The sequence below is a fragment of the Cervus canadensis genome, chromosome 24 (assembly GCF_019320065.1).
Source record: "Cervus canadensis isolate Bull #8, Minnesota chromosome 24, ASM1932006v1, whole genome shotgun sequence".
Classification (NCBI taxonomy): domain Eukaryota; kingdom Metazoa; phylum Chordata; class Mammalia; order Artiodactyla; family Cervidae; genus Cervus; species Cervus canadensis.
The window spans coordinates 13,020,191-13,047,735 of record NC_057409.1 but is presented as its reverse complement, the minus strand read 5'-3'; the positions used below and the strand labels follow the sequence as shown (position 1 = coordinate 13,047,735).

At 55.5% G+C, this 27,545-nt stretch overlaps 1 protein-coding gene across 1 annotated transcript in view; it reads left to right on the top strand.

Annotated features, from left to right (window-relative positions):
* The window catches only part of SDC3 (syndecan 3), a 38,610-nt gene that overhangs the window by 2,536 nt on the left and 8,529 nt on the right, over nt 1–27,545 (top strand). Inside the window, exon 2 of the mRNA XM_043445000.1 lies at nt 25,919–26,036. Coding sequence (XP_043300935.1) covers nt 25,919–26,036 — 118 coding nt within the window. The remainder of the gene's footprint in view (nt 1–25,918; nt 26,037–27,545) is intronic.

Below are 27,545 nucleotides of genomic sequence, written 5' to 3'. Positions count from 1 at the left end.
TATACTTAAGTCTACCCAGAAAGACCTAGAGTGTGGACATCCTGGAAATTTCAGCTTTAAATTGCGTTTTTTGGATGATCAGGGCTGAAAGGGACTTAGATAATCACTTAGTCTTGTTTGAATTCCCAGTGGTGGGAGTTCATGGCTTTGTGATCTTGAGAAAGCGATTTAACCTCTCTGCACTTTCCTTTCCACCTGTGAAAGCTGGGAAGGATAGGAGAACAAATGGGGTTAATATGTAAAGCTCTTAGCGTGGTGCCTGGCACATAGTAAACACTCGGGAAACGTTCTCTTCTTGTTCTTCAACAAGGTTGTCATTCCGTGATTGGGAACCTGGTAGGTGTGGGGGGTGGAAGGGTGGGGGACCATGGGAAGAGGAAATCACTCCCGGAATTCTTTTGTTTATTTGTTTATTTTTGGCTGCACTGGGTCTTCATTGCTTCATGCGGGCTCTCTCTAGTTAGAGCGAGCAGGGGCTACCCTCGAGTTGTGGTGTGCAGGCTTATTATTGCCATGGCTTCTCTTGTAGTGGAACATAGACTTTGGGGTGCACAGGCTTAGTTGCCTAGCAGCATGTGGGATCTTCCTGGACCAGGGATGGAACCTGTACCCCCTGCCTTGGCAGGTGGGTTCTTAACCCTGGACCACCAGGGAAGTGCCCAGGGAATTCTTCTGAAGCACCAGCCCTGGTGGTTCCTGCTCACTCCCCACCCCCGTGATTTTAAGCATCCAGGAGCTCCCTACTCCGCTCCCCTCCAGCTGCTCCGGTTGGCTGTGAACACTGAGTTGCCAGCGCGAGATTGTCCTCACTGTCAAACTTAAATGCTGGGAGACCCCTGGGCGGTTCCAGGGCCAGGCCCTGACAACAGGGATACCTTAGGGATCTGTAAGTGTTAGCACCCAAGATGGCAGGGACTCGGGGACGGAGACTTTGAGTAAGGGATTTCTCCGTTTCAACATTCTTATCTGTCAAATAGGGACCATGACTGTGCCAGCCTCACAGGGCTGTTGAGGAGAAAGTGAGCTCCTTGGCTAGACCCAGCACAGCCTGCCAGTGCACTCTCCAGAGATGGGACCTTTCTAGGAGGGAGCCTAGGGAGGGCTTCCTGGAGGAGGAGGTTTTAAGCTAGGCCATGTGCCATATGACACTGAGCAAGCTGTCGCCTGCCCTGACCGTCAGCTTTCTCACCTGTCAACTGGGGACCAATACTTGCTGCATGGAATTGCTACTGGGGGGCATGGGGGGGAGTCATACCATTCTCATGGCCGAGTTGGGATTGGAACTTGGTGCCTTCTGCTCTCTGGGGAGCAGCACAGTGCCCCCCGCCTGTGAATTCAGTGTGTTTCTTGTTCCCTCTTACTGGGGTTTGGCATGGGGTTGAGCTCTGCTGGAGAAAAAAGCAGTGTGGGCTTTTGAAAACAAATGGCTGTCCCATCCCATGGACTGGGTCATAGGGTCCTGGGAGGCCCCAGGGCAGCGCTGGGGGCAGGGGCAGCTTTGGACTTGAGACCTGGAAAATGCTGGGGCAGCGGTGGGGCGGGTGAGAGGGGCATGATGACGGGGAGAAGGTAGAAGCCGAGCTCCCCCACCCCCCCAAGCCACAGGTCCTGCTGAGTGCAGGCCTCCCGCCTGCCCCTCCCATCGGAGCTGGGACCATCCCCAGAGCTGCTGAAGGGGAGGGGAGAGGGACAGGTCCTTCCAGAAGAGGCTGCGGTAGGATTCCTTCAGGCTGGAGCAGACGGAGGCAGCTGGGGATGGGAGGTGGTGAGCTGAACAGGGGCCAAGGCCCTGATTTGGGTGGCAGCATCCACACCTCAGAGGGCTTAATAACACAAAGAGCAGCTAATGCTCACTGGGAGCCCTGCCCATTGAGCACTTGGTATGTATTGGCTCATTTAATCCTCATTTTAATCTTTGGAGGTAGGAGTTGTTAGAACCCCCATTTTACAGATGAGGAAAACTGAGGCATAGAGAGGTTAAGCAGCTTGCTCAATGTCACACAGTTGGAAAGTGACAGAACTGGATTGAGCCAGTGCCTGGCAGGTTTATAGAACTGGGCTGCAGTCCTAATTTCAATCTCTCTTGCCATGTGATCCTGGGCGAGGTACTTACTTCTCTTTTGGCTGTCCCTACTCCCAAATTATGCCTACATTACCTGTTTCATGAATGCCTGCTCCTTGCCAGGCTCTGGGCCAGGCATGTCCCCTATCTTTTTTCTTTTAATTCTCACTGTCGCCTTGGTGGTGGGGTGATGCTACACATGTGGTAGGTGGGGGAAGGGTCTGGCTCTGGAGCCCTTGCTCCCACACAGCCTCTCAAGGCTCCGTGATCTGTAAGTGAGCTCTTCTGAGGGTCTTGGGGGATGAATCAAGGGAGAGTTTTATAAACTGCACGATGGTTAACAAGATGGGGGGGTTGGTGGCGGGGGGGATTGTGTCTGGGTCATGTGACCATGGCCCAGGAGAGGGGAATGTTTAGAACCTCAGGATGAGAAGGGTCTAAAAAGTTAGCATGTCCCCTGGACACCCACTGGATGCTCCCAGTGTTGGGGCTGATTCTCTGCACAGATGACCAGCCCTGCCTTTAATCCCCTCTGACTCTTAAAGAGTTGTGTGGAGTCCCAATCTATGTCCCTGTCACCCCATCCCTGAGTCCTGGCCCTCTTACACCTACAGGTCCCTCTGGCCTGAGTGACAGAGGCTTAGAGAGAGGGAGTGACTTGGAGGTCACACAGCAGTCTGGAGAAGGGCCAGACACTTTCTGGATAGACCGTGAGCACCTTGGGGAGGCTCTCTGGCTTCCTTGCTCTTTGCTGCACCCCCAAGGCCAGCACTGTGCCTGGCCCAGAACGGAATGGTTTGAATGAATGAAGAGTGAATGAGTGAAGGAAGGCAGGAAGCCAGGACTGTGAACTTCGGTGCCCAGTCTGGGGCTCTGTGCTGTCTCCTGTGGAGGTGGGTTGGGGTGAAACATCGAGGGACAGTGAAGCTGGTAGAGTCCTGGTGGGTCCAAGCGTGTGCCTGTGGGCCGGGAGGCGCCAGGGGGGCCACAGAGGGGGCGGGGGACTGTGGTCTGAGCACCGAGGTGCGGCCACCACATCTGGGTGGGACAGAGGCCCTGTGGTTCTGGGCTCCAGCCCAGCTGCTTGGAGCCCTGTGATTTTGTGTCGGAGATGGGGTGGGGAGGCGGGGTGGCTGGAGCCAGGAGCCGTCCCTGGGTCCAGCCCCTTGCTCACCCCGCAACTGCCCCCTGAAGCAGAGAACAGGGTCTGGGCTGGACCACCTGGCTAGTCTTGCTGTCCCCGTAATGTTCCACCGCATCCTGGGAACATCAGGCCAGCGCCTGCCTGGTAAACTTTTGTTGACTGACACCCCCTCCCCTTGCCTTGGCTCCCAGCCTCCCAAGATTCCAGGAGGCTGGGTCGGCCTCTCTTCCGGCCCCCCCTTCCCTCCAGAGCAGGCCCTGGCCAGAGGGGCGTCCGCTCCCCTCCCCCCACTGACCAGGCCTAGTCTCAGCGCCAAACAGGAAGCTGTGATTACAGGGGGAGTCTGAGCAGCAATGGCTGAGGGCCCAGCTGGGGGATGGGGTGAGGGTGGCCCCTGACAAGTGATCTGGCCCCTTCCCTACCTGGCTGCAGAGGGTGGAGGCCGGGGAATGCTGGTGGCAGCCTTTTATACCTGGTGGAGAGTGTTCTGCATGCCTCAGCCGGCTGAGGTCTGCCTTCTTCCCATCCCTGGGTCCCCACCTGGGCCTTGATGATGTCTCTTTGGGGCGGGGGGCCTCCAAATCTGAGGGTGCAGCTTGAAGTAGTGAAAGGAACAGGGGCCCCAGAGCCTACTGGACCAGGGTTGAGATCCTGCTTCTGCCGATTTCTGGCTGTGTGATCTTATCAAGCTCACTTAACCTCTCTGAGCCTCAGTTGCCTCCTCTTTAAAAGGAGCTAAGAGTACCTCTGCCTCAGAGTTCTCTGAGAAGGAGAATACAGAACAATAAAGTGCCTGATAAGAAGTGGGTTCCTCCTCCAAAGAGCGATCTCTTCCACTTCTCTTCCACAAGACCTGCTTTGGTCTTGCTCTTTTCCTGTGCCTTTCTTGGTCTCACTGAGGAATTGCTTTTGTGGGGGTGGAGATAAGGTTTTCTTTTGGAGAGTGTGGGAACCAATTTTGAAGGATCATGGATGACCCGAAGTAGAACCCTGGGGGTGGGGGCTGCCCTAGGAGGGAGAACTTGGGCCAGAACTCCCCATTGCAACAGGCAGGGTTGGGGCCAGATTAGAGGAAGCACTTTCCGGTGCCTCGTGGTAATGAGTTCACCAGGATTTTGATTCTTTGGAGCTGTTGTTGGCAGCCTGTGGTCCAGTCTGGAGGTAGATCAGACTTGATGACTCTTCAGGCCCTTCCAGTCCTGAAACCCCAGAGAGACCTTGCTATTGGAGGTACCGCCCAGAACATGGTGACACCGGGCCCCTCTCCCTTTCCTCCCAGCTGGGGAGCCCCTCCGCTGCATTCCATTTATCACACACATCCTGGCCCAGAGTCGGTGACTGTTGATGTTTACACAGGACCTCAGGGATGGAAGAGCCCTAAAGAGACTATCAGCCCGGCAGCTTCCAGGCTCACAGATGGGTGTCCTCAGGCCTGGAGGTGGCTTGGGGCCTTGCCCAAGGATTGGGGGTGATCCTCCAGCCTGTGGTCTCCTTGAGCCTTCTGACGCTGGTGGCATTCCACCCCTTTAGAAGAAAGCTTGGAGATGTCAAGCCACCTGCCAGGGCTTACACACCTGGGTACTGGTGAAGCTGGGTGTTTGCTTGCTTCTCAACCTGCTCTGGATTCTGCCTGTCCTGTTGCTGACCTGGTCACCACACCCCTTCAGGAGTGAGGTTTTCTGAGATGAGAGATGAGGGTTAGGGGTTTGGGGTGCTGGGGAGAAATCTGAGGGGTGGGAGTTGGGGGTGGGGGATAATACTGGTTGGGGCCTATATCCCACTTCTGGGATGGGCCATGGGCTTGCTTCCCTCTGGGTTCAGCCTCAACCCAAGCCCTCCCAGAAACTGCACCCCCTGTGCTGCCAGCCGGGCCCCACCCCCCCCTCCCCACCCCCCAAGCTCGGCTCACCAGCCCAGACTTTAATAAGGGTAATTTAGAATCAATCACCAGCAGGATCTCAGAAATCTAATTGCAGCAAGCTGATTGCCAATTCGACTGCAGGCACCAGGGGGCTGTGGGTGGCTCATTAGGCCTGTCTTCCTTCCCTGGGCTGGGGTTTGGGGGGCCGTGTGGGGACTGAGCAGGCACGGCTCCAAGAGAGGTGGGGGTGGCAGTTATATTGGGAGCAGGGGAAGGCTATTCTTACTTCTTGGGGTGCCTGGCAGAACCCAGATACTGCAGCCCTCTCCAGGGTCCATGGCTAGAGCAGGTGCCCATGTCTGTCTCCACCCTTCACTCACCACCATGTGTTTACTGCCACTCCTCATGGCCATTGGGGGTGGGGTGGAGGTGTCCGCTGCTGAGTTTTACCTGGCTCCTGCTCCAAGTTGCTCCGCTGTTGGGGAGCCAGGTGCAGTGGTGACAGTGATACTGGCCAGTCCTCACCAAGCACGTGATGTACCAGGCACAGTTCCACGTGACTAACACGCTTTATCTCAGTTCTTGCCACGACACTATGCGGTAGGTATTGTTACCCCATTTTACAGATGGTGACACAGAGGCCCAAGAGCTTAGGCAATGTGTTTCAGGCGAGACGGTTAACAAGCGGCTGGAGTGTGCTTCCTGAGATGCCCTGTTGTTTGGTAGGGTAGGCCAAGGAGGCTCGGGGCCTGTCTCTTGCTGGACTCCTCTGTTCATTCTGCAAACGTGAACTGGGCACTTGTACGCCTGGCCGTGTGCTGGGGGCTGTGGGTGTGCAGGTGTATCTTGGGTGTGTCCTGCTTCTTGTCGTTGAGCCTTGTTTGGGGGGGTTTGTGTCCGTGTGAGGGCAGGCATTGAAGAGAAGCAGGGAGGAGGCCCTGCTTCCCTCCCCGACAGGTTCGAATCCCAGCTCTGCCACAGAAGCTTCGAGAACCTGGGCGCGTGACTCCTCGAGTTTGCGTTGTCTCCTCCTCTGTCAGCTGGGCCAGGAACGTCTTGTTCGCTAGGCTGGGGTGAGGAGCAGTGCTGGGGGAGGGGCAGCTAGTTAAAAGGAAGCTGCTGTTGACTAGTTACTTGTGTTTTACTTGTTTTAATGGTTATACTTTCCCTAAGATTGTTGTGTCTCAGAGCGAACCTGCTACAGGCTTGTCCTGTGACTATGGGGCAGCTTCCCACCTCCCACCCCTACCCCCAGCATCTACTTTCACATCTGTAAAGTGGGGAAACTGGGGTGGATGACTCAGTGGCTCTTCCAGTCTTCACATTTGAGGAACTCAGAAAGACCAGAAAGCCAAAGAGGGCAGGAGCTGACCTGGGGTAGCCCAGCTGGGAAGGGAGGACAGGCCGGTGGGGCTGGGGCAGACGACAGGAGGCCTGCTTCCTTCAGGTGGCCTGTCTGTCTTTCCTTCTGGGTCAGGGTAGGAGGTGCCCTTTCCTGGCCCATCACACTGAGCACTGTCTTCTGTCCCAGCCTCTGGGACATGATCCAGGCCAGCTGGAGGCTGGGCTGTGTGTCTGGTTTCCTGGGCAGAGAGTTTCCTGGGCAGGGAGTCCGGTGCCTGAGGTCTTGTCCGTACTCTGCTGCTGACCTGCCAGTCACTTTTAGCCACTGTTTACTGATGTCCCTTCTGTGTCTGGCCTGTGCTGAACACTAGGAACCCTGAGGGGGCTCAGCCTGGTCCCTGACCTCAGGAAGCTTCCAGTTAGGTGAGGGGCTGAGGAAGTGAGTCAGGGGAAAGAGAAGTTGGTTTTTGACTCTTGGGAATCAGGGAGGGCTCCCTGGAGGAGGTGTCCTTTGTTTCAGGCCTTGAAGGATGGCAGCAGATTGACAGGCAGAGGGATCAAGATGGACAAAGGCTGAGAGGTGGGAAAGGTCATGGTATAATACGGAACTGAAATGTGGTTAAAAGCAGCAACTCCCAGCTGGGGGAAGGGAGCCATATGTGAAAGTGGGAACATATCTCCCTTGGGGAGGGGGGGCGGAGGAGCCGTTGCTGGAGGGTGTGCTGTTTCTAATGAGACTGTTGCTTCTTGCATTTAACAGACATTCACGGGGCACCTCCTGGGTGCCTGGCCCTGTGCCACAGGATGTTTTGGGGCTAAACAGGTGAACACCACAGTGCCTTGGCATGGGAGACCCCAGTGGCTCATAAACTGGGCTTTGAGTCCAAACCAAGGCATTGGGTTCCATCCTCGAGGCAGAGGATGTTGGTCTGTAAAATGCGTGCAACCCCATCCTGGCCTGGAGGGCTGGCGTGTGATGCCAACAAGAGCATGGATGTGATAATATTAATATTGAATGATGCCTGTTGAGGGCCTGCCACGTGTGACAGACTCTGCCAAATATCTTGTGTATAAAAGCTCACTTAATCCTTACAAACTTATGAAGGAGACACCATTATTACCTTGATTTTACAAAAGAGGGAATTGAGGCACAGAGAGGTAAAAGGATATGCCCAAGATCACAGAGCCAGTAAGTGGTGCTCTTACTAGGCTTTGAACCCAAGCCGTCTACCTGGGGTTGCAAGAGTCGGACACGACTTAGTGACTAAACCACACCACCAGTCTAGTGTCAGAGTCTATCTGGTACATAAGCGCTGCTCCCGGCTACTGTGTGTGCTACGAACTGTGAAGGGTGGTGCCCTGAGAGGATGAATTTAAGGCTAGTTAGGTCTTGCTGGGTGAGCCGGTGGGGTTGCTGTGGGGGAGCCCTGACGCAGACTTTGGGCTCTTGGCTTCCATACGGGGCTTCTCTGTTGCATGTTTTCTGTTCAGGTTGGGCCATGGACTGAGGCCAGCCCAGACTGGGGAAAGATCAGAGGACTAAAGATGGTTTGCGCTGGAAGGGCTTTGGAAACACTGTTGTCCAACTTTTTCATGGTCCTGAAGGGGAAACTGAGGCCAAAGGAATGACCTCAAGTCATAGTGAGGGTCTTTTGAGAGCTAGTGGTTCATCCTTTCTGGAGGAGGGCATGGCAACCCACTCCCGGATTGTTGCCTGGAGAATCCACGTGGGCAGAGAGCCTGGTGGGCTGCAGTCCGTGGGGTCGCAGAGTTGGACACATGAGCAGCTAAGCACAGCATAATTCAACCTTTTTGTTTAACCTACAGGGAAACTGAGGCTTGGAGAGGCACGGTGACTTGCTTGAGGTAACACAGCAAGGTTGTGGCTGCGCTGGGACTAAGAACTTTGTCTCCTGACTCCTAGGCAGGACAGCGTCCCCTGTACTGTGTTTCTTCTCTTTACCTGTCTCTTTGTGCGAAGACTGCAGGCCCAGCTCCCACCGACCTCTCCCGGGAAGCCTTTCCTAACCTCAACAAGACCCTATGCCAAACTGATTCCATTCACCGCTCTCACTGGGCTTCTCTAGCCTCATCCTTTTGCCCCACATCCCATTACCACCCAAGTCTCCTGGCTATTCCCTGAGTACAGAAGACAACATTATCTCTTTTGCTTTCCTGTCTACCCACATGCTTTTCACTCTCCATGGACTGTTATTCTCCAGCAAACTCCTACTCATCCTCCAAAACCCAGCACAGATGTCCCCTTCTCTGGGGATCATTTACCAACCTCCCCTCCCAGCTCCCAAGCACAGTGAGCCCTTTTTCCAGCCCCTTCTCTCCTGCCTCCCCGTTCTAGATTCCCAGGCACTGCTCTAATACAAGCGATAGGATTCACTGCTGAACCCCAGTTCTATGACATCAGCTTTACAGCCTCTGGCTCCCCACAGGGCTCTATCCTTACCTCCTGGAGCCCTCACCTGGATGCCTTGTTGCAGCAGCTGCTCCTCCATTACATCATCTCCCTGGTCAGCCTCACACTTATTAGTTTGTTGCCTTTCCCTCAATTCAGTCATTGCCACGTTGTTTCCTCCTCTTCGCTGGCACCTCCTCAGTCTGTTTTACTTCTGGCTCTCCCCTGCTGTCTGCCACACCTCCTCCTTTCTCCCCAGAGCCCTGCTCCTGTGATCCCCAGGCCTGGAGACGCGGCGAGCGGAGGCTGGCAGCGGGGAGCAGTGGGCACTTGCTGCCTCATCACCCAAGGCTCAGGCTTGGTTACGAGAGCTCTTCCCCCTCTGTCCTCTATCTCCCGGCACCGGCCGTCTCCTGCCCACCCCCTCCTCTGTCTCTCCGTCTGTCCGCTGTACACACCTCCCCTTCCCTCCTTCCTTTTCTGTCTCCCTCCTCCTGCCCTCGTTCCCCCGAGGACTCTGCCTCACTCCCTCCCTGGAACCTCCCATCTCTCTGGCTGCGACCCAGGGCGGGTAGGACCTGAAGGGGGACGGGAGTCTTTGGGGGCCCAGGGGTGTTTAGGGTCAGGGCTAGAGGGGCGACTCTACTCCTCACCCTCTGGGCCCAGGAACCCCACACCCCCACCCGTTCCCTTCATCCTCCCCTCCAGAAGCGTAGTTTCCTGGACAAAGGGCCACAGGAAGTGAGCCCTGGTTGCACTGTTTGGATGAGGACGTGGTGCCCAAAGACGGAGCTTGGATGTTCAGGATCCGCAGTAGTGAGAGACAGAATGTCTCCTTCAGGAAGCTGAGCCCTGGCCTGGCTGAGTCCTGTTGTCTCGTGAGGCGGGGAGCTGGAACACTCGGGGATAATCTCAGATCTAGTCTGTGTCTGGGGGGCTGCCTGCAACGCTGTGGTTGCGCCCAGGGTGATCCTTTATCTGTGTGGAACTAAGGCCACATTTCTGTTTCGGTTGGGGTGAAGGGCTGGGTTTGTGGGTGCGTGTGTGGTGCTGTGTGTCTGTGCTGGTGCACGGGGGGCCCCGGGGTCCCCGTGGGTAGGAAGGAGGTTTGTGGCTGCTCCTTTGCCATCAGCTGTTTTGGTGGCCCTGATGTGAGGCTGGGGGAATCAGGAGTCCCCTTTCTCGGCTGTAGGGGGCATGCTCCCAACACCTGGGGTGGCCATGGGTATTAGCAGCTCCCAGGAGGACAGCAGAAGTTAGGAGACACTCTCCCACCTCAGGGTGGGGGGATTGAGTCATGGGTAGATGCACGTATAGACCCATTTGTGTATGTGAAAGAGCACACACCTGTCCTGCACACACGTGTGGAGACACAGACCCATGTATGTGGACACACACAGGCACTCAGAGATAGGGATGCACATTCCCCCTAGCGCACGTGAACCACTCACAGAGCGACAGCCCTCGTGCTCACGCGAGCACACCCAGGCCCACATCTCGGGCATCTCAGCCCACCTAAGACAACCTGAAGGTGAGCGCACACAAATGCGGCTGCACGGCTGCCCAGAAATACCCTTGCAAGTGCCACCTGCGTGCCTCCGCAGGACCGCATGCACACACGCCCACACACACGTATGTACATGGGTTGCTGGGCTTCTAAACTACCAGGAATGTGTCCGCCCTTAATCCCAGCTCTTAATCCCAGAGTCCAGGGAGCCCAGGCCAAAGGGGCAGCTGGTCAGCCGGCCTCCTTAGAGGTGATTAAGGCATGGGCGGGGGCGGGTGCAGGGGAGCAGGGCGGTGTCTTCTGCCTGACCTCCAGGGATGCCACAGAGCTCAGAACTTGGGTTCCACCTGAGACTTGGCTACATGGAATTTACCAATCCTGGGGTGCAGACCTGGTGGGGAGGCTGGCCAGGGGTGTGGCTGGTGTGTCTCCAGGGAGCGTGACAGCTTCATCAGGCCAGGGGAGGCGGTCCCTTCATTTAACCACCTGCCTGCTGGGGCCTCAGTGTGAAGTCTTCTGGGCATTCTGACCTCTGGGAACCCTGCTTCTGGCTGGAGCACTTCTGGACCAAGTGGGAAAATGAGGCCCAACTGGGAGATGCTGAATGTGGGGTCCTGAGTGGGGAGGAAGGTGGTCACTGAGACAAGGGTGGGGTGGGGAGGAAGTGGGGGCTGAGCTGGGCATCAATGCCTACTACTGGGCATTGTCCCAGTAGTGGGGGTGCTGCTGGTGGCATTTCCTGGGTGGGGGGTCAGGGCTGCTGAATACCACAGGGCTGGGAGGACTGTCCCACCCAGGAGCCTCCGCAGTGCTCCTGTTGAGAACCGCTGTCAGGTCATGCAGCCTGGGAGGGGTCAGCGTGGGCCACAGCTCAGAGGCGAGGCTGTCCCCAGCGCGCTGCAGGAAGGAAGGCCATGCATACTGCCCAGGGCGCCATAGAGGGGCGCAGAGGTTGTGCAGGCTGAGTCCTCCTATCCTGGCCTCCCCGCTTGGATGTGTGTGTGTGAGTCTATAAGGGGTGGCTGTGATAATGGCGGAAAGAGGGTGGTTCTGGTTTTGGACTCTGACCGCTGCTTGTCAGCTGGGTGATCTTGGGCAGCTGTGGGGTGATTTTGAGAATGTGGGTTTCCTTGGCTCAGAGTCCAGCCAGCGCGTTGTTGCACCCAGAGCTAGCGGCCAGTACTGGTCATCGTGGGAGCAGTGGTCATGAGAGGCTTCTGTCACTGCAGAGGTGACAGCCACCTGGGGTTTGGGGAGCAAGCTGGCCCTGGGAACAGCCCCTTGCCATGTGTCCATCTTTGAGCCCGGCTTTTCCAGACCAGTCCTTTCTCTCACAGGCTCTGTCTGCTCTGGCTCCAGGGCTGGGCCATTTGGGTGCATTCATCTGGACATCCCTGGGGTCTTGCTCTGGTGTGAGGCTGGTCACGGTGGAGCCCCTGCTGTGCGGAGGGGGACCAAGTTGGTATGATTGGGGCTCTGATGGCAGGAGCCCAGGAACAGGGGCTCCGAGGCTGCCTGCAGAGGGTCAGGTTGATGGGTCAGCTGAAGGAGTTTTTGGTCTGGGAGTCATGTTCAAGTGAGAAGAGGAGGGTGTGTCTCCCCCCTGGACATGTGGGGCACATGAGGGCCGGGCAGTCAGGGTCCCTAAAACCCTTGGGTGTTTTGGACTTCATCTGAACTCAGTTGGAGGGTAAAACCTATGGCGGGGCCTAGGGATGGGCTGGCTGGACACCAGGGTGCCCTGGACTGGTAGGAAACTGGTGAGGATGCTGGGGCGATGACGGGGGGACGCTGAGGTTTTCTCTGGTTCCCTCCACCAATAGCTGAGACAGAGGGCTGGGGGGGTCCTCATGGGGTTTCTGGCTTCCCCCACCCTCAGGGTTTGTTGTGGCCCCCTGCCCTGCAGCCTGAGCTCTGAGGGGCCCTCCTCCCTTCTCAGTGACCAGACGGGGAACAGGGATGGCGAGGTGGTGAACCGGAGGCTGGGGATGCAGGCGGCGCGGGCTTCAAACTTGGATTCAGCCTGGTTGGGGTTCGGGGGACGCGGGACACCTGTCAGAGGCCCAGCCCTCGGGACAGACGGGCCTCTGCACAGCGAATAGGGAGTGGAAAGCAGCCTGGGGCTCTGCGGCTGCCAGCTGGGCTGGGGGGAGGCGGGTGCCTGGGAGCCTCGTGCCGACAGGGCAGGGTGCGGGGGTGGGCCCTGCGACCTGTCTGTCCTCACACAGTCCTAGACAGATACGCAGGGGCAGGGGCGGACGGACTCGTCTTCAGACTCACCTGCACGTCACCGCTGGAGCCCTCCATCCTCCTAACCCCTTCCTGGGCAGGGATGTATCCTCAGGTCTCTTCCTGAGGGCAGCCAGGGGCCACCACGTGCTCTGAAGGTCCAAATGGGGACATCCTGGCACCATCGAAGGCTGGAGCTGGGGACACTGGGGTCTAGAGAAGCAGGTGACAGCCAGCCTGAGTTTGGAGCCATCTGCCTTCTCCGGGGTCACTCTTGGCTGAGCCTGCCCCTTCCAGTGGCCCCACCTGGCAGTGTAGCCTTTGACAAGCACAGGGGAGGCAGGCAGTTGCTGTGCTGGGCCTCTCCCACTGTGGTCTGCAGAATCAGTGTTGGCCCTTTGGAGGTTGGGGCTGGGGAGGCTAACCTGGGGCTTGGTTAGGGGTTACTAAACAAGCTGAGGAGGTGAGCCAGGATAAGGCTCACCTCCTCTCCCATCTGAGCATTTGAGTTGAGGCTCTGCTGTGTGACCCTGGGCAAGTATCTCGCCCTCTCTGAACCACAGTCATACATTCATTCTTCTCTTTTAAACGAAAGCTTTATTATGATTTAACTCACATTCTGTACAATCCACTCATTTAAAACATAATTACAGTATTCTTGCCTGGGAAATCCCATGGAGAGAGGAGCCTGACAGGCTACAGTCCATGGGTTCACAAAGTCAGACACGACTTAGTGAGTAAACAAGAAAAAAAAGAAAAAAAAAAAAACATAATTAAAGGGGTTTTAGTATATATACAGTTTGAAACCACCCCCAATATTATTCATTTTTATTACCCCCTAAAAGAAGCCCTATACCTATTAACAGTTGCTCCCCATTTCCTCCCAATCACCCAACTCTGAGCAATCACTAATCTACTTTCTGTCTCTATGCATTTGCCTATCCTGAATGTTTAATATTAGTGGAATCATATAGCATGTGGTCTTTTGTGACTGGCTTCTTTCTCTCAGCATAATATTTTCAAGGTTCATCCATGTGGTAGTATGTATCATGACCTCACTTCTTTTTTCATTGAATAATATGCCATTATATGGACACATCACCTTTTTTTCTTCTGTCAGTTGACAGATATTTGGGTTATTTCTACATTTGAGCTGTTACGAATAATGCTGATATTTTTGAAATGTGTGGACATATGTTTTCACTTCCCTTGGATGTATTAACATATGCCCTAGGGGTCGAATTATTGGGCCATATGGTGGTAACTCTATGTTTAACCTTTTGAGGAACTGCCAGACAGTGTTCCAGAGTGGTTGAACCATTTTCCATTGCCACCCGTGGTGCGTGAGGGTTCAAACTTCTCCACATCCTCACCACTACTTGTTATTTTCTGACTTTCTGATCACATTACTCTTGCATCCATTCATGCCTCAGGTATTTATAGAACACCTGTATTTGACAAGGCAGGGTGCTCACTGCAAAATTGAGAAGAAAATTTATCCCTTGAGGAGTTGTTTAGAAGATTTAATAGCACCATGGCTGTAAAAACCTCCATGCGCTTAGTGACAGATCACGATTATCAAGGGGAGAAGCTGAGGGTGGTCAGGAATCACGGGGCCTCTGAGAACAGGGGAAAAGAGAAAGAAACCTTTGTGTTCTGACTGCAGGCTCTGTGTCAGAACTTTTGTTTCAGTTCTCATGACCTTCTGGGCTATCCTGTCGGCCCATTTGCAGTTGGGAAAACTGAGGCTCTGGCCAGGCACCTTGCCCCAAGGTCACCCAGCTGAGAGGTAGCTAGGCTTTGGCCTGAGAGTCTGTTTGGATAACTTCATTTAACCTTCCCAACCTTTTGAGGTTGATACTATCATTTTGCTCATTTTGTAGAAGAGAATGAGGCTCAGAGAGGTGGACTTTCTTGCCCAGGGTCACACAGCTGCTGAGGGCCAGTGCTGGGATTTGGATCCAAGCAGTCTAGCTTCAAAGCTCCTGCTTACTGTCAGATGAGGTCCCACCTATCTCCTAGGACTCAGCAGATGAGGGTGAGGGCTGGGGCATATCTCATAGCATATCTTCTTGGGCTGGAGGTGACCCTGGCAGTGAATGTGGCCTTAGGCAGGCCTCCTCCAGCTTTTTCCCTGACTCCTTGCTCTGTGCCTCAAGTTTCTTGTGTAGGCAATGGTGATGGGGCCCCTGAGGTCCCCATGACTCATACTGAGTCTGGCTTGTTCTGTCCCTTGAAATGGAGCCACTCAGAAGCCAGGGGAATCATCCTGGGCTGGGAGTAGGGAGTTGCATCTCCACTGCGTGTGAGTTTGTGTTGGTTCTAAATACCCTGGCAAATGGAAGGGTGAGGGAGACCACAGCCAGCCTCCTCAGGAGGCCACACACTCACACCCAGATGGGCGTATTTTGTGTGTGTGTGGTGTGTGCCTGACCTGTGCCCGGGGAGGCTCTGGGGCGGATGGCAGAGCTGTACAGTATCCCAGCACAGCCGGAAGCACTGGCCGTGCCTCTGACCAACTCCAGCAGGGTCTGTCTGGTTTTCTGGAGTCCCAGAGGATCCCCAGGGCTGGCCAAGTCCCTGTGACCTCCGCCTCTGGCTTCAGGTGGCCCCTAAGACCGGGCAGAAGCACCCTGTGCCCTGCGGGCTTGCCTTTCCTGAGGTCTCATTCTGTGGGGTGAGGACCAGACACACCGCATGGGGGTCTCTCTCTGCTTTCCCAGTCCCTCCCCCACTACCAGCCCCCCATCCCAGCTGCCTTGCTCCCCTCAACTCCATCCTGACTTCGCCAGCTGAGTTCTCTGTAACCTCCAGCAGGTTGACTGGCTTGAGTCTACGGAGTAAGAAGGCCCATTCCTCCTGGTCCTGTCCGTAAGGGCCAGGTGCTTAGTAGGTGCTCAGTAAACGCTCCAGTCCTCCCAGCCCACGCCTGGCTGTAAAGGGGCCAGAGCTGCAGGCTCCACTGGGAACCTACTCTCCTGCATGTTTTTGCATATAATTTGCATAGTCATTTTATGACAAACAGCTGGGATCAGTTCTCCGTCTCTCTTCCCTCCTCCCAGATGAGTTGGAGCCCTGGTTGGCTTTTGGAGGGATCAGAGAGAACTTTGTGCACCCATCTGGTTTTATGGATGGGGAGACGGAGGCCAGAGGAGAGGGTCCTACCCAGGATCCCATAGTAATCAGAGAAGTGGCTGAAGCAGGTCTGTAGGGGTGATCCCATTCATAGTATTCAGTGAATTGATGGAGGCCGACTGTGTCCCAGTCACTGCCCCCAGGAGCTCTTCGAGGGGAGCTAGGCATTAGACAAGGAGGTCAATAAGTAAACAAACTAATTTCAATCTGTGGTGGGCTGTGAGGAGTAAGCCTGCCGTTGACAGAGTGATGGTGTGTGTGGGGAGGTTATGTGGATGGAGCTGGGGGTCAGGGAGGGCCACTCTGAGGATGTGAGCTTTGAACAGCGACACCGGGTCACGCCCCAATACTTACTGGTTGCCTGGTAACTGGTCAGCTTGTCACAGCTGGAGTCTTGAATATTGGGCATCATCATCCCATTTTGTGGGAAGGCGAACTGAGGCACGGTGAGGTGAAGGAGCCTGACCAGGGCTCTCTGGAAGTCAGGATGGGCTTTTGTCAGTCCAGGAGATGTTGCCAGGGCCGAGTCTGTTGGCAGGGTCGTGTGCAGAGTCTGGAGATGCAATCCCAGGGGCACCGGCTGGTGAGTCCTGGGGTGGTGGGTGGGGCTGCTCACCTGAGCTGGGTCACCTGTCATGGGAACAGTACTTACCTTTCCATTGCTTCTCATTTCTAGTCTGTCTGTCTTTGTGCAGGGTGCTGGGCTGGATGTGGGGGGCGGTATGTAGACTCTGAAGCTTTCCCGCACCACAACCCCCCACCCCCCCGCCTTGAGGAACTTCCTGATGAGGGGTGGAAAGAGGTGTGCAGGTTCAACTAATCCAGGGTTCATATTTGGCCCCATTGGCTGTGTGACTTTGGGCTAGTTGCTTCACTTCTCTGAAATTTGGTTTGCCCATCTGTGAAATGGGGCTAATTAACCCCTACTGGTAAGATGTTCTTGAAGAGAAATGAGGCCAGGTGCATATATTAAGTGTATGCACCCTCTGTGGGAGCTATAACTCTTGCTCATGGTCAAGGGAAAAAAAAATCCCATTGTGTCCCTACTGGTGGCTTAACAGCCTCAGTCTCCTTATCTGTAGATGGGGACAGTGGAATCTGCTTCCTAGGGTGGCTCAGTGGGTTCCATGAGCTCTGGTAGAAGGGGCCCACTGGAGTGATGGGAGGCGGTTGTGGCCCCTTGCCCCCAGAAATGACAGCACAAGGGAGGTAGATCCCTATGAAGGGACTTCCCACTTCAGAACGCAGGTGGTTGGCATGGGATGGCCTCGCAGGGGAGGCAGTTTGAGCTGACAGAGCTTCCTGAGCACATACCTGTCCTGTAGCCCACGGGAACCTGGGTATCTATAATAGTGCCCGGTACCCAGGAGGTGCTTCATAAAAAGTACTGCTTGTCCTGACTGGCTGGTCAAGTAGTTGCTGGCTGGGCAGAGCTGTGGAAGAATGTTCCAGGAAGCAGGAATAGCACGTGCAAGGCCTGGAGGGAATCCACAAAGGGTTCAGCGTGGGAGGAGCACGCGGGCGGGGCAGCTGGGCCTCAGTGGGTGGTCCTGCTCTCAGACACCAGCTTGGGGACAGGGATAATTGAGCAGGGTGAGTCAGGGTGGCCGAGAGGGTGACGCCAGAGGGCAGGCGGCTTGATGGATGGAGCGGTGACAGGGACGTCCCAGCCCTGGGTTGAGGAGGAGGCTGCTCTTCCCAGGATTGCGCTGTCACCCTCTGTCCAGGTGTAGGTGACAACGGTAAGGGCCTGGGGCTGGCAGGGTGGGAACTAGGCTGTTGGATGAAGCCGGCGGGGGGCCTGCGGCCGAGATGTCTGATCGCTATAAGCCAACCGTGGCTGCCAGCAGGTCAATGCCGGGGGAGGGAGCTGGGCTCTGCCAAGCCAGCCAGTCTGCAGTGAGACGCAGCTCTGTAGGCACTGGGCCACCGGCCTGCCAGCTCCCTCCAGCTCCCTCCAGCTCCCTCGGAAGCTTTTGTGTTCATTTCCTTTCTGCTGGTTCCTCTGTTTGCTCGTAACTCATGACCAGCCCCAATAGGGGTCTCGGCAGAATGACGGGGGCCAAGGAGTTTCAGAGAACCAGGAAACAGCAGACAGGGGAACTCAGAGCATGCTATTTCTAATAACAAAAGTACTCTGAGTTTATTGTAGAAAATTTGGAAAATACAAACAGATTCTGAGTGAGAAATGAAAAACTGCTTGTAATCCCACCACCCAGAGAGAGCCCCCTGGGAACCTTTAGTAGAATTCAGTGTTTAGAAATACACTTTGGTATTGAGTTCATTACCAAATGAACTTTTGGTAATGTTCATTAGCAGGATCAAGTTCTACGTATTTTTTCTTTAACCTATTTTTTAGACTTAATGATGATCATAGTACTAATAGCCAACATTTATCAAGTAATTCATTAATGTGTGGGCACCCTAAGTCTGTTACAGTGAATCCGACGGGGTGGTTATTATCTTTGTGTAGGAAAACCAGGCTGACAGAGTTAAGTACCTGTCCAAGGTCACCTAGGTATTGAGAGACAGAACTGTTTGTATGATCCTATCAACAGTCATGCTACATTGCCTCCTGACAACCAGAGTGTACATTTCCCCATGTCCTTGCATATTCTTTGAAAAGAGTTTAAAAAAAAAAAACCTTTTGTTATGCATTTATGCTTTTTAATGACCTGATTAGACAGTGTGGATTTGTGAAAACACAGTTATTGATAGCTGCATAATATTCCATGTCATGGTTGTGCCCTAAGTTCTTTAACTAGTCCCATGACGTTGGGAAAGTAGGTTATTTCCCCACTTTCTCTCTTATAAATAACACTGCCCTGGCTCTCTTTGACCCAAGGGCTGAATTCTTGGGCAAGGGCTGAATTCTTGGGCACCCAGAGTGTCCAAATCAGAAAGGCGGCTTAGAGCTCCAAGCTCTGGTTCATTTCCAAATGAGACGTCGGAAATGCAGAGACAGGGGTAGGGGGCTGGGGGGTGGGAGGGTGACTTGTCTGGGTCTGAGAGGCTGCGGTCACCTGCGCCGGGATGCTGCCCACTCTCTGGTCCAGTGTAGATGAGGAATATTGGTAGTGTGGGGAGAGGGTTCTGGGGAGGATGGTTGGGAGCACAGGGGTGGGTAGTGGAGAAGGTGGTGGAGCTGATGGAATGCAGTTGTGGCGTGGGGAGGCTCTGCTGTCAGGATGTCTCTTCCCAGAGCAGTTGGCTGAGAGGGGATGGACCCAAAGGGCTGTTTTCCTGCCCTCTAGGCTACCCTTGGGGCTTCCCTGGTAGCTCAGACGGTAAGGCATCTGCCTACAATGCGGGAGACCCGGGTTCAATTCCTGGGTCGGGAAGATCCCCTGGAGAGGGAAATGGCAACCCACTCCAGTACTTTTGCCTGGAGAATCCCATGGACCGAGGAGCCTGGTAGGCTACAGTCCATGGGGTCACAAAGAGTCGGACATGACTGAGCGACTTCACTCCACTTCACTTCACTTCAGGCTACCCTTGTGGGAGATCTGGGGGCAAGTGTTTGGAATAAGGGAGGTGGGGAGATGTGTGGGGGACTGGGTGTGTGTCTGGGCTGTGCTGGCTGTTTGCAGAGGGGCCTTCTCAGCCCTTGTGCCCCGTCCTCCTCCCCCAGGCCCCTCTGCTCCCCAGGACTTGGGGTCCATGGCCCCTTCCCACTGACGCAGCCGCAGCCTCCGCACCCCGCACCCCTCCGGCAGCCAGTAAATGTGGCGAGTGCTGGGTTCCCAGCCAGGGCAGCTGTGGACAGTGGGGGGGTGGTGTGGAGACCGGGGCGGCCCCCTTCCCGGGTCTGGACTCTCCATTGTGTTGCCCCCTCGGCTGTCCTGCCGCCCGGAGCCTGGCCCCGGCCCACATTCCTGTGGTGACGCTCCGGGTCTCCGGGCTGGAGCTGGTGAGCGTGAGGGGCATTGAGTTCTCACAGGACTGAGGGCCCTTTGGGGACGGGGGTGGGGTGGGGGTGCTGGTGGGGATGGAGCCTCTGTGTGTCTAGAGGGCTCTGCTGAGACCACCCTGCTTCTGGAATCGGGTGTGAAGTCCCACTGTGCGTCACTGGACACGTTACTTCACCTCTCTGAATGCTGCGTCTTGGGCTAATTCCCCACCTCCCTCTCATCCCCTTTCTGAGCCTCCGTGTCCACCTCCGTAAGACGGGAGAGTTGAACTTAGTGATCACTCAGGCCTGAAGGTGAGGTCTGGGCGGGTGGGGGTGGGGGAATGTACCACAGTACTAGTTACACATGGTTATGAAGTGCCAACTGTGTGCTGAGCAACAAGAGTGGTTTTGGTGCATTATCTTACTTGATTCTCACAATGGTATTATTTAAGCAAATAGAGGCTCAGAGAGGTTGAGTAACTTGCCCAGGGTCACCCAGCAAGTAAGCAGAGCTGGACTTGAACCCAAGTCCAGCTTGGGTTCAAGAACCCAAAGTTGGGCCCCCAGCTGTTGCTCACATGCCCTCTAGTCACAGGAGAGGGCAGGCCGAGCCTGGCTAATGTGGGGAAGGAAGTGCGGGCAGAATTAATTATGCTTGATTTTATTCTTAGTTTTTGCAGCATGATTAGCACTGCACAGGGTGCTGGGCTGCTGGCCCCCCGCCAGCTGACCTAATTTTTGTGTCTGTTTCTGTAACTCGCCCTTCCTCCCCGCCTCACCCAGCGTCTCCTTTTTTCTCTCTCTGTGCTCTCCCCTGCTGTGTGGCTTTGGCAAGCCCGCTTAGGCTCTCTGGGCATGAATAGTCGCATCTGCAGCCTGGGTGTAACTGTCTTGATGCTACTCCCCTCAGGAGTTCGGTGAGGCTTACATGAGATAAAATCTTCAGAATTCATAATGGAAATATTAACATACACCTAGCAATAATCCCAGCTACAATTCTTTATTCAGCTCCCAGTGTTGGGTCCTATCCTTAAGCCTATCACATGCATGATCCTCTTTGATCCTCACAGCACCCCTGCGAGTCACATACTGCAATTGTCATCCCCATTTTATGGATGAAAAAACTGAGGTGCCGAGAGATTCAGTGGCTTGCCTGATGTTTGATGGGTAGTGAGGGGAGGAGCTGGTTCATTCTGGTTTAACCTCTGTGTTATCCTGTTTCTCTGGGCAGGCTCACGATGGGGGGTGGGAGGTGGTGGGGGCTGGACATGAGAGATCCTAGACTTCTGGTCTCCAAGGAAAGCTTGGCAGCAGAGTGGGGGCTGGAGGAAGGAGAAGCCTTGCCTTTCTGCCTGAACACGTCCCTTCTCTCAACCCCATGAGAGAGGGACGGTGGTGGAAGTTACCCACCCCAGTGGCTCTGAAGCCCTATGGAGAGGATCAGGTAGGGGTGGAGGAGGGCCAGTGGCTGGCAGCTCATGTTACTGCTGGTCCCATCAGGGCAGGGAGCCTGAGTTACTTTTTTGGGTCAAGGCTGTGGGTCAGCATGAAGTCAGATGGTGACAAGGGGGAAGTGAGGAAAAACGGCAGGGGGTGTGTCCATTGGGAAAGGTGCCACGTCTCACCCTTGCATCCTCCAAGGTGCCACGTGTGTGTGCTTGTATGTACCCCGGAGGGAAAGTGTGCGTGGTGTGCGCATGGTGCACGTGTGTGGAGGGGAGTGGGAGGCAGGTTCAGGGGCCTGTAGCTGGTTGTCGGGGTGGGGTGGGGCGGCACGTATGTGTGGTGCAGTGGGTGCCTTTTCAGGGATGCATGGGTAGAGCTTGTGGGCAGTGGGTATTTGGGAGCATTTGGGGTGTTTGCCATGTGCCAGCATGTGTATGGTGTGGGCGGGTGGTAGTTCTGAGCTGAGGTTGTCCAGGGGCTGTGTGGGTCACAGGTATAGGAACTCTAGATGAGCAGCAGATTGGGGGCCACCTGGAAGGTTTGGAGGAAGGGCCCAGAGGCTGAGGACTCACGGTCATGTCTCAATTCTAAACCCCAGGCTCAGTGCCTACCTCTGCAAAGTGGGTATAATGAAGTTGTGGGAGGCGGTGCTGGTTGAAGCCAGTGCCACAGGTTAGAGTGCTTCCAAACCTGACCTGGGAGGGGGCCTCCATAAGGGTGGGCCCTGGTCTTTAGAGCCCCCTGAGGACCCTCAGGAGCTCCCCCAGCAATCTCGGAGTTTCCCCTGCTGCTGGGGGAGCCTCTGGGTGGGTGTCTTGGCTGGGACAGGTGGTGGCAGGAAGCAGAAGACGCAGGGGCTTCCACAGTGGGCTGTGTGTGGGGGGTATGAGGATGCAAGTGTGAAAAAAGGTTGTTTACAAGTCATGAGGTTTGTGTCAGAGTCTGAGGGGTCACTGGCGTGGGGAATATGAATAGCAATGCTTGGTCGTGGGGAGGGTCTGTGTGTGCCACCCATGTGGTTATGGGATCTTGCCGAGGTTGTGTGGGGTGTATTAGGTGGAGAGAGGGATGCAACTGTGTGTCTGTGTGTGCAGCTGGGGGGCAGCAAATGGGTGAGCTCGTGGTGGAATGTGCTAGGCTATTGTCTGTGAGTTGTGGGTACACAGGTTGGGGTCGGTAAATGTGGATCACGACTGTGTGTGAGCGTCTGTGCTGGACATGTGTGTGTGTGCATGCACGCATACAGGTGCTCTTGTTTGGGATATGTTTATCAGGCATGGGAGGGTGTGTGGTTTACCTGGAAGGGACACAATGAGGGTTGGGGGAGGCTGGCATTTGACTTGGGTGCTCTTTTAAGGGAATTGGTACAGATTATTATGCTAATTATGCATGGAATTATGCAAATAGAGAGGTCGTTTGGGGGTCAAAGGCTGTTTGTCATTACCCCCTCTGGTACTTGTGACTTCAGGCTTTCCCTGCTGTCTGCCGGGTTCTGTTCCCCAACCCCCCTCCTCTCTGCAGCCCTTGTAGCTTCAGCCACCGCCAGCACCCCTATAGTGTTCCTGGGAGGGCCCTGTGAGCGCTGGTCCCCCAGGGAGGGGGGCAGCTGGCACTTAGGCGTGGGGGTTGTGTGGGCAAGATGGAATCCTGCACCCCTCCCCCACCCCACAGGTCTCAGGTGTCCCAGGGTTAAGTTTCCCGGGGTGAACTCAGGGGTGCCTGGTTGTTGGCCGTCACCCCCCCACCCCATCCGGGGGCTGCTCATTATTTGGAAGGAATGTTCTCTCGGATGCAGGTTTGGAAAATCACTGAGGTGGCCCCTTCCCCAGCTTTGTGTCTGATGAGCGTGAGGCTAAATTAAGATGTGAGAGAATTCTCTCCCTCCGCCTCCCACTCTTGCCTTCTCTCTCTTTCTCTCGCACACCCAGCCCTCCCTCCACTCCCTCCTCCCTGTCACCCCCGCCCCTGCCCCTCTGACCCCAGGCTTCCCTCTGTCCTTGCATCTCTGTCCGCATCCGGTGCCTCGCCCTCCCCGTCCCTGTCATTCTCTCTGTTCTTCCAGGATCTCTCCCTCTCCTGCTCCCCCTCCCCGCCCTCCTCCCCCCCCCCACCCCCTGCATCTCTGTGGGGAGCTGGAGCTCCTGGTCCTTAGCATGGAGGAGATGGTCGTCATGGTAACGGTTGTCATGTCGATGGCTACTGAGCTGGGGATGAATAGTATCTAGGTGAGAGCTACCTGAGCGGAGGCTGATGGGTTCACAGGAGGTTCCGTACTTGTTTCTGAGCCTCAGAGCTGCACCGCGTGTGCCCGCATTTAGCGTTTGCCCCCCCCACCCATGTATGCGCCTGTTTGCACCCAAAGGCATGCCAACACGCGGTGCCTCTCTCTAGCTGCCTTTAGGTGAGCGTGTGTCAGCGTGCCTCTGGGTATGTCATTTCAAGGCTCTATGTGACTTTGTAGGGGTGGGGGGTTTGAATTTGTGCAAGCCTTTCTGGGAGCAGGTTGTTAGGGGCTGCTGTGTGGTGCTGGTCACTGTGGAATCATGAGGACTCCCTATTTTGGCCCCCCACCTTTACCCCAGTTTGGGGGTCCCCTGGGACCACAGGCTTCTTAGGCCCCTTCCTCCCAGCTAAAGGGCTTTCAGCTTCCCTGAGCTGCTTGGAAGGATGGAGAGACAGTCCGGGCCACACCCCGGCTCAGGCCCCATCATGCTGCACGTCTCTGGCTTTAGGCTGGTGGCCTAAGAATGGAGCAGAAAATCTCCAAGGGACCCTAGCTAAGGTGGGGTCATAGAGGCTGGTGTGGGGTGGGGAAGCACCTAGCCCCTTTCCTTTGGGTCCTAGGGAATTTATTCCTCTGGTAAGTGGGAGCAGAGATGGCAACTGGGGAAGGTTGGATGGTAGCTGCTCTGAGCTCCTGAAATGTCTAAAACGGAGGAAGACCCGGCAATTAGTCACGGAGCAATTACTCTAATTGTTCCACTCCATGACTCACTGGTAGCAAGTAAATACTGATTAATTCATTACTTTGAGACTGTGTGTGTGTGTGTGTGTTGGGGGGGTGATGGGTAAGCTGGGGGAATCTCCTGGCACCCCGCCCTGGCCTCCTGCCCTGCCTGGTCTGGGTAGGGCTTTAGAGCAGGTGGTCGAGGCTCAGGGCCCGGAAGCCAGGATCGGGATCCTCTCTCTAGCCCCATAGGAGCTCCAGGAAGGGGCTGTCAGGGGCGGGGTGTGAGAGGCTGAGCACAGGTTGTGATGCTGAGCTAGCCCCTCTCCTGCTCACATACCTTCCGTGACTCCCCATGTCAGTCAAACAGTAGGGGTATTCAGACTCTGCGTCAGACCTGCTGAGTTCTGTTTTTACAACATTCTGACGTGCAGTAAGAATGAAACATGACCAGTTTCCAAGAGAAAAGTTGCCAGCCGAACCCTGAGAGCCTGTGATGGGGCTTCCCCAAACTCAACTCTGGCCTGTCCTGCGCCCACCCCACCCCCACCGCCCAGGAATTGCATCCTCCAACACCAAGTCCATTCCTCACCAGATACTTGCTGATACCCACTGTGTGTCTGACACAGTCCTGCTCCATCAAGGTATAGTTTAGTGGGGGTGGGCACAGTCACAGGAGAAGTGTATACCCATGCCTGCCCAGCTCACAAGTGGTGAGAGATGTGAATTCAGAAGCACCGGATGGATGCTCTGAAAGCTCAGAGTAGGAGGGCTTCTCGGAAGAAGGGATGGGGAGTGAGTTAGCTTCTGGGAAGTTGGAAGATGAGAGGATGGGAGGGGAGAGTGTTCCAGGTGGAGGGAACAGCATGAGTGAAAGAGGCAGGAGACACCAGGCAGGCATGTTCCGGGAACAGATGGGGGCCGGGTGACTGGACTGCAGTGACCGCAGGAGTCCTGAGGGACCCTGGATGAGGCCCCCAGACCCAGCTCTGATGGCACAGGCTCTGCTTCCCCACCTTGGAGCCTTTGCTTATTCTGGTCCCCCTGCTTGCTTGCTCTATTTCTTTCTTTCTTTTTTTTCCTCTCTCATTCAATTGTTTAAGACCCAGGTGCTAATAACCCTCTATAGCTGAGCACCAGCTCATCTTTCTCTGAAAGCTCTCAGGGGGCAGGGACTGTGGCCAGGCTCAGTCTGGATTCAGGTTTACGCTCCTGTCTTCAATGTCCTTAGTGCTGGCTCTCAGGCCGGGTTGCAATGGGGGGAGGGGGGATGGTCTGGGCCCAGGAGCCACAACGCCCCACCTTCCCAAGTTCTGATTCTGGGAAGAGTCTTGGACCTGGAGGGCTGGACTCCCCTCATCCCGGCAGACCCCTAGGAGACCCTTGTGGCAGACATGGAAGTGGCATCCATGCCCTGAGCTGACTCTGGAGCTGACTTTGTTTTGGGGAAGACCAGAACTAGGAACTACACTCCCTTCTCTCCCTCCCCCATTACCCAAGTTTCTTCCCTCCCAGAGTCCCAGCCCTCCCCAACACCTATGTCTGTCTGATGGGATAAATGGGCCTGCCTTTGGGATTTTGAGGTGTGAGGCACTGCACCCCTAGCAGAGTGTGGACCTCGTCACATCACGTGCTGTCTGGTGACCTGGGGCACTGGGGCCTCAGTCTTCCCGGCTGTGGAAGGGGCAGATGGGGCTGCCCTGTGCGGAGTACCGGCTGCTTTGAGGCGCGCTCAGCACATACTAGCACACTGCGTGCTCACAGCAACCTGCAAGGCAGGAAGTGGTGATCCGGCCTACCCCGGCTCTCTGCCTCTGAAGCCACGTCTGATGCTGTCCCTCCACTGTCACTTGGCCCAGAAGGGTGTCTGTTGCTCCTCTGGGCTTGTCCAGGCCGCTGGCCTCGGTTGCTGAGCCGTGTGCCCACCTCTGCCCTCCGCAGGCCCAGCGCTGGCGCAGTGAGAACTTCGAGAGGCCCGTGGACCTCGAGGGCTCTGGGGATGACGACTCCTTCCCTGATGACGAGCTGGACGACCTCTACTCTGGGTCGGGCTCCGGTTGTAAGTACCCCATTCCGTTTTCCTACATATCATGTCAACAGTGCCAGCCTCCCACCAGTGCCCCATCCGAGGCTTTGATGGCAAGGAAGAGGAGCCCTCGTAGGGTAGGCTTGCTTAAACGTGGGGTGGGGGAGGGAGAGGTCATTCAGAGGCAGCTCCTGGACCTTAAGCACGTAACGGGCAGGCCGTCTTCCCCCCGGGGTGGAACCAGAGCCCAGCACTCCCAGTTTCTCTGTCTCTGGGTCTCTCTGTGCACTGTTTGGGTCTCCCTGCAGACCTCCAGCCTCTGTCAGGGAACACGGACGCTTCTCAGTAACCCAGGTTTCATACTGTTGTGACCACTTTTGGAGGAACTTAGTGGTCAATGTTTCAGGTGTAGTGAGCAGAGGCCCATTTGATTGGCTCAATTGGGGTCACGTGCCCCCGTTCTGCCCAATCAGCGGTGGCCAAGGGCGGGGTTAGGACAGTGACGGAAAAATTAGAGGGGCCTCCAGTGGTGCCTGGGACAAATCAGTTCCATGGTCCCGCAGAAAGCCCAGCAGAGTAGCCTGAGATAAGGGAGGCACGCCAAGTTGAATCTGTTTCTCTACCTAATAGCTGTGCCGTCTTTAGCCGTTTTCCCTCTCCAAGTCTGTATTCTTATCTGTAAATGGTGATAAATTTGCCTTCTTTTCGGAGCCTCTGGGGGCTCTTCCCAGGTGGCAAGTGGTTAAGAACCTACCTACCAATTCAGGAAACGTTAAGAAAGGCTGGTTTGACCCCTGGGTGGGGAAGGTTCCCTGGAGGAGGGACCCGCAACCCACTCCAGTATTCTTGCCTGGAGAATCCCATGGACAGAGGAGCCTGGAGGGCTACACTCCACAGGGTCGCAAAGAGTCAGACAGGACTGAAGTGACTTGGCACCCGCTCACGCACGCCGAGCCTCTGGGAGGCTTCAGTTTAAGACGTCAGGGCCTGGCACAGAGATGAAGCTCTGCAACTGGTAGTAAAAAGGGGTGTGTTTTGAGATTGGGGCCCTGGAGGGGACAGGCAGAGTCTAATGTAATGGTGGGGGTCTGTGTGCTTTGGAGCTGGCCCCCTACAGCCCCTCGCCTCTAGTTTCCTCACTTTAGCCCATTTCTTTAAGCATCTTATGAGTTATAAATCTTGTGAGAATCTTCATAAAATCCATCCTGATGGGTGGTAACATCTCTACTTCCACACCTCTCAGGCTCCTCCCCACCCCTCCTCTGCCTGGTTCAGACCCCCCGGGAGCTGGTGTGGCTTATCTCTCTCCTTATTTCTGCCGAGGCCCTCCCTTCATTTGTCTGGGTTTGGAGTCCAGATTGCACAAGCAGCCTCTGTGGGAGGGGCTTGTTCTCCTTCTTGCTGTCTGCTTGTGCCTCTGGGGGAACCTTGTTTGCCCACCATGGGTGCTTGGGTAGCTTGTAGGCATGTCTGACTCTTCCCAGAATGCCACGGCCATCCTCCCCTCCCCTCCCCTGCCTGTAACCTCCAGCAAGATCTGAA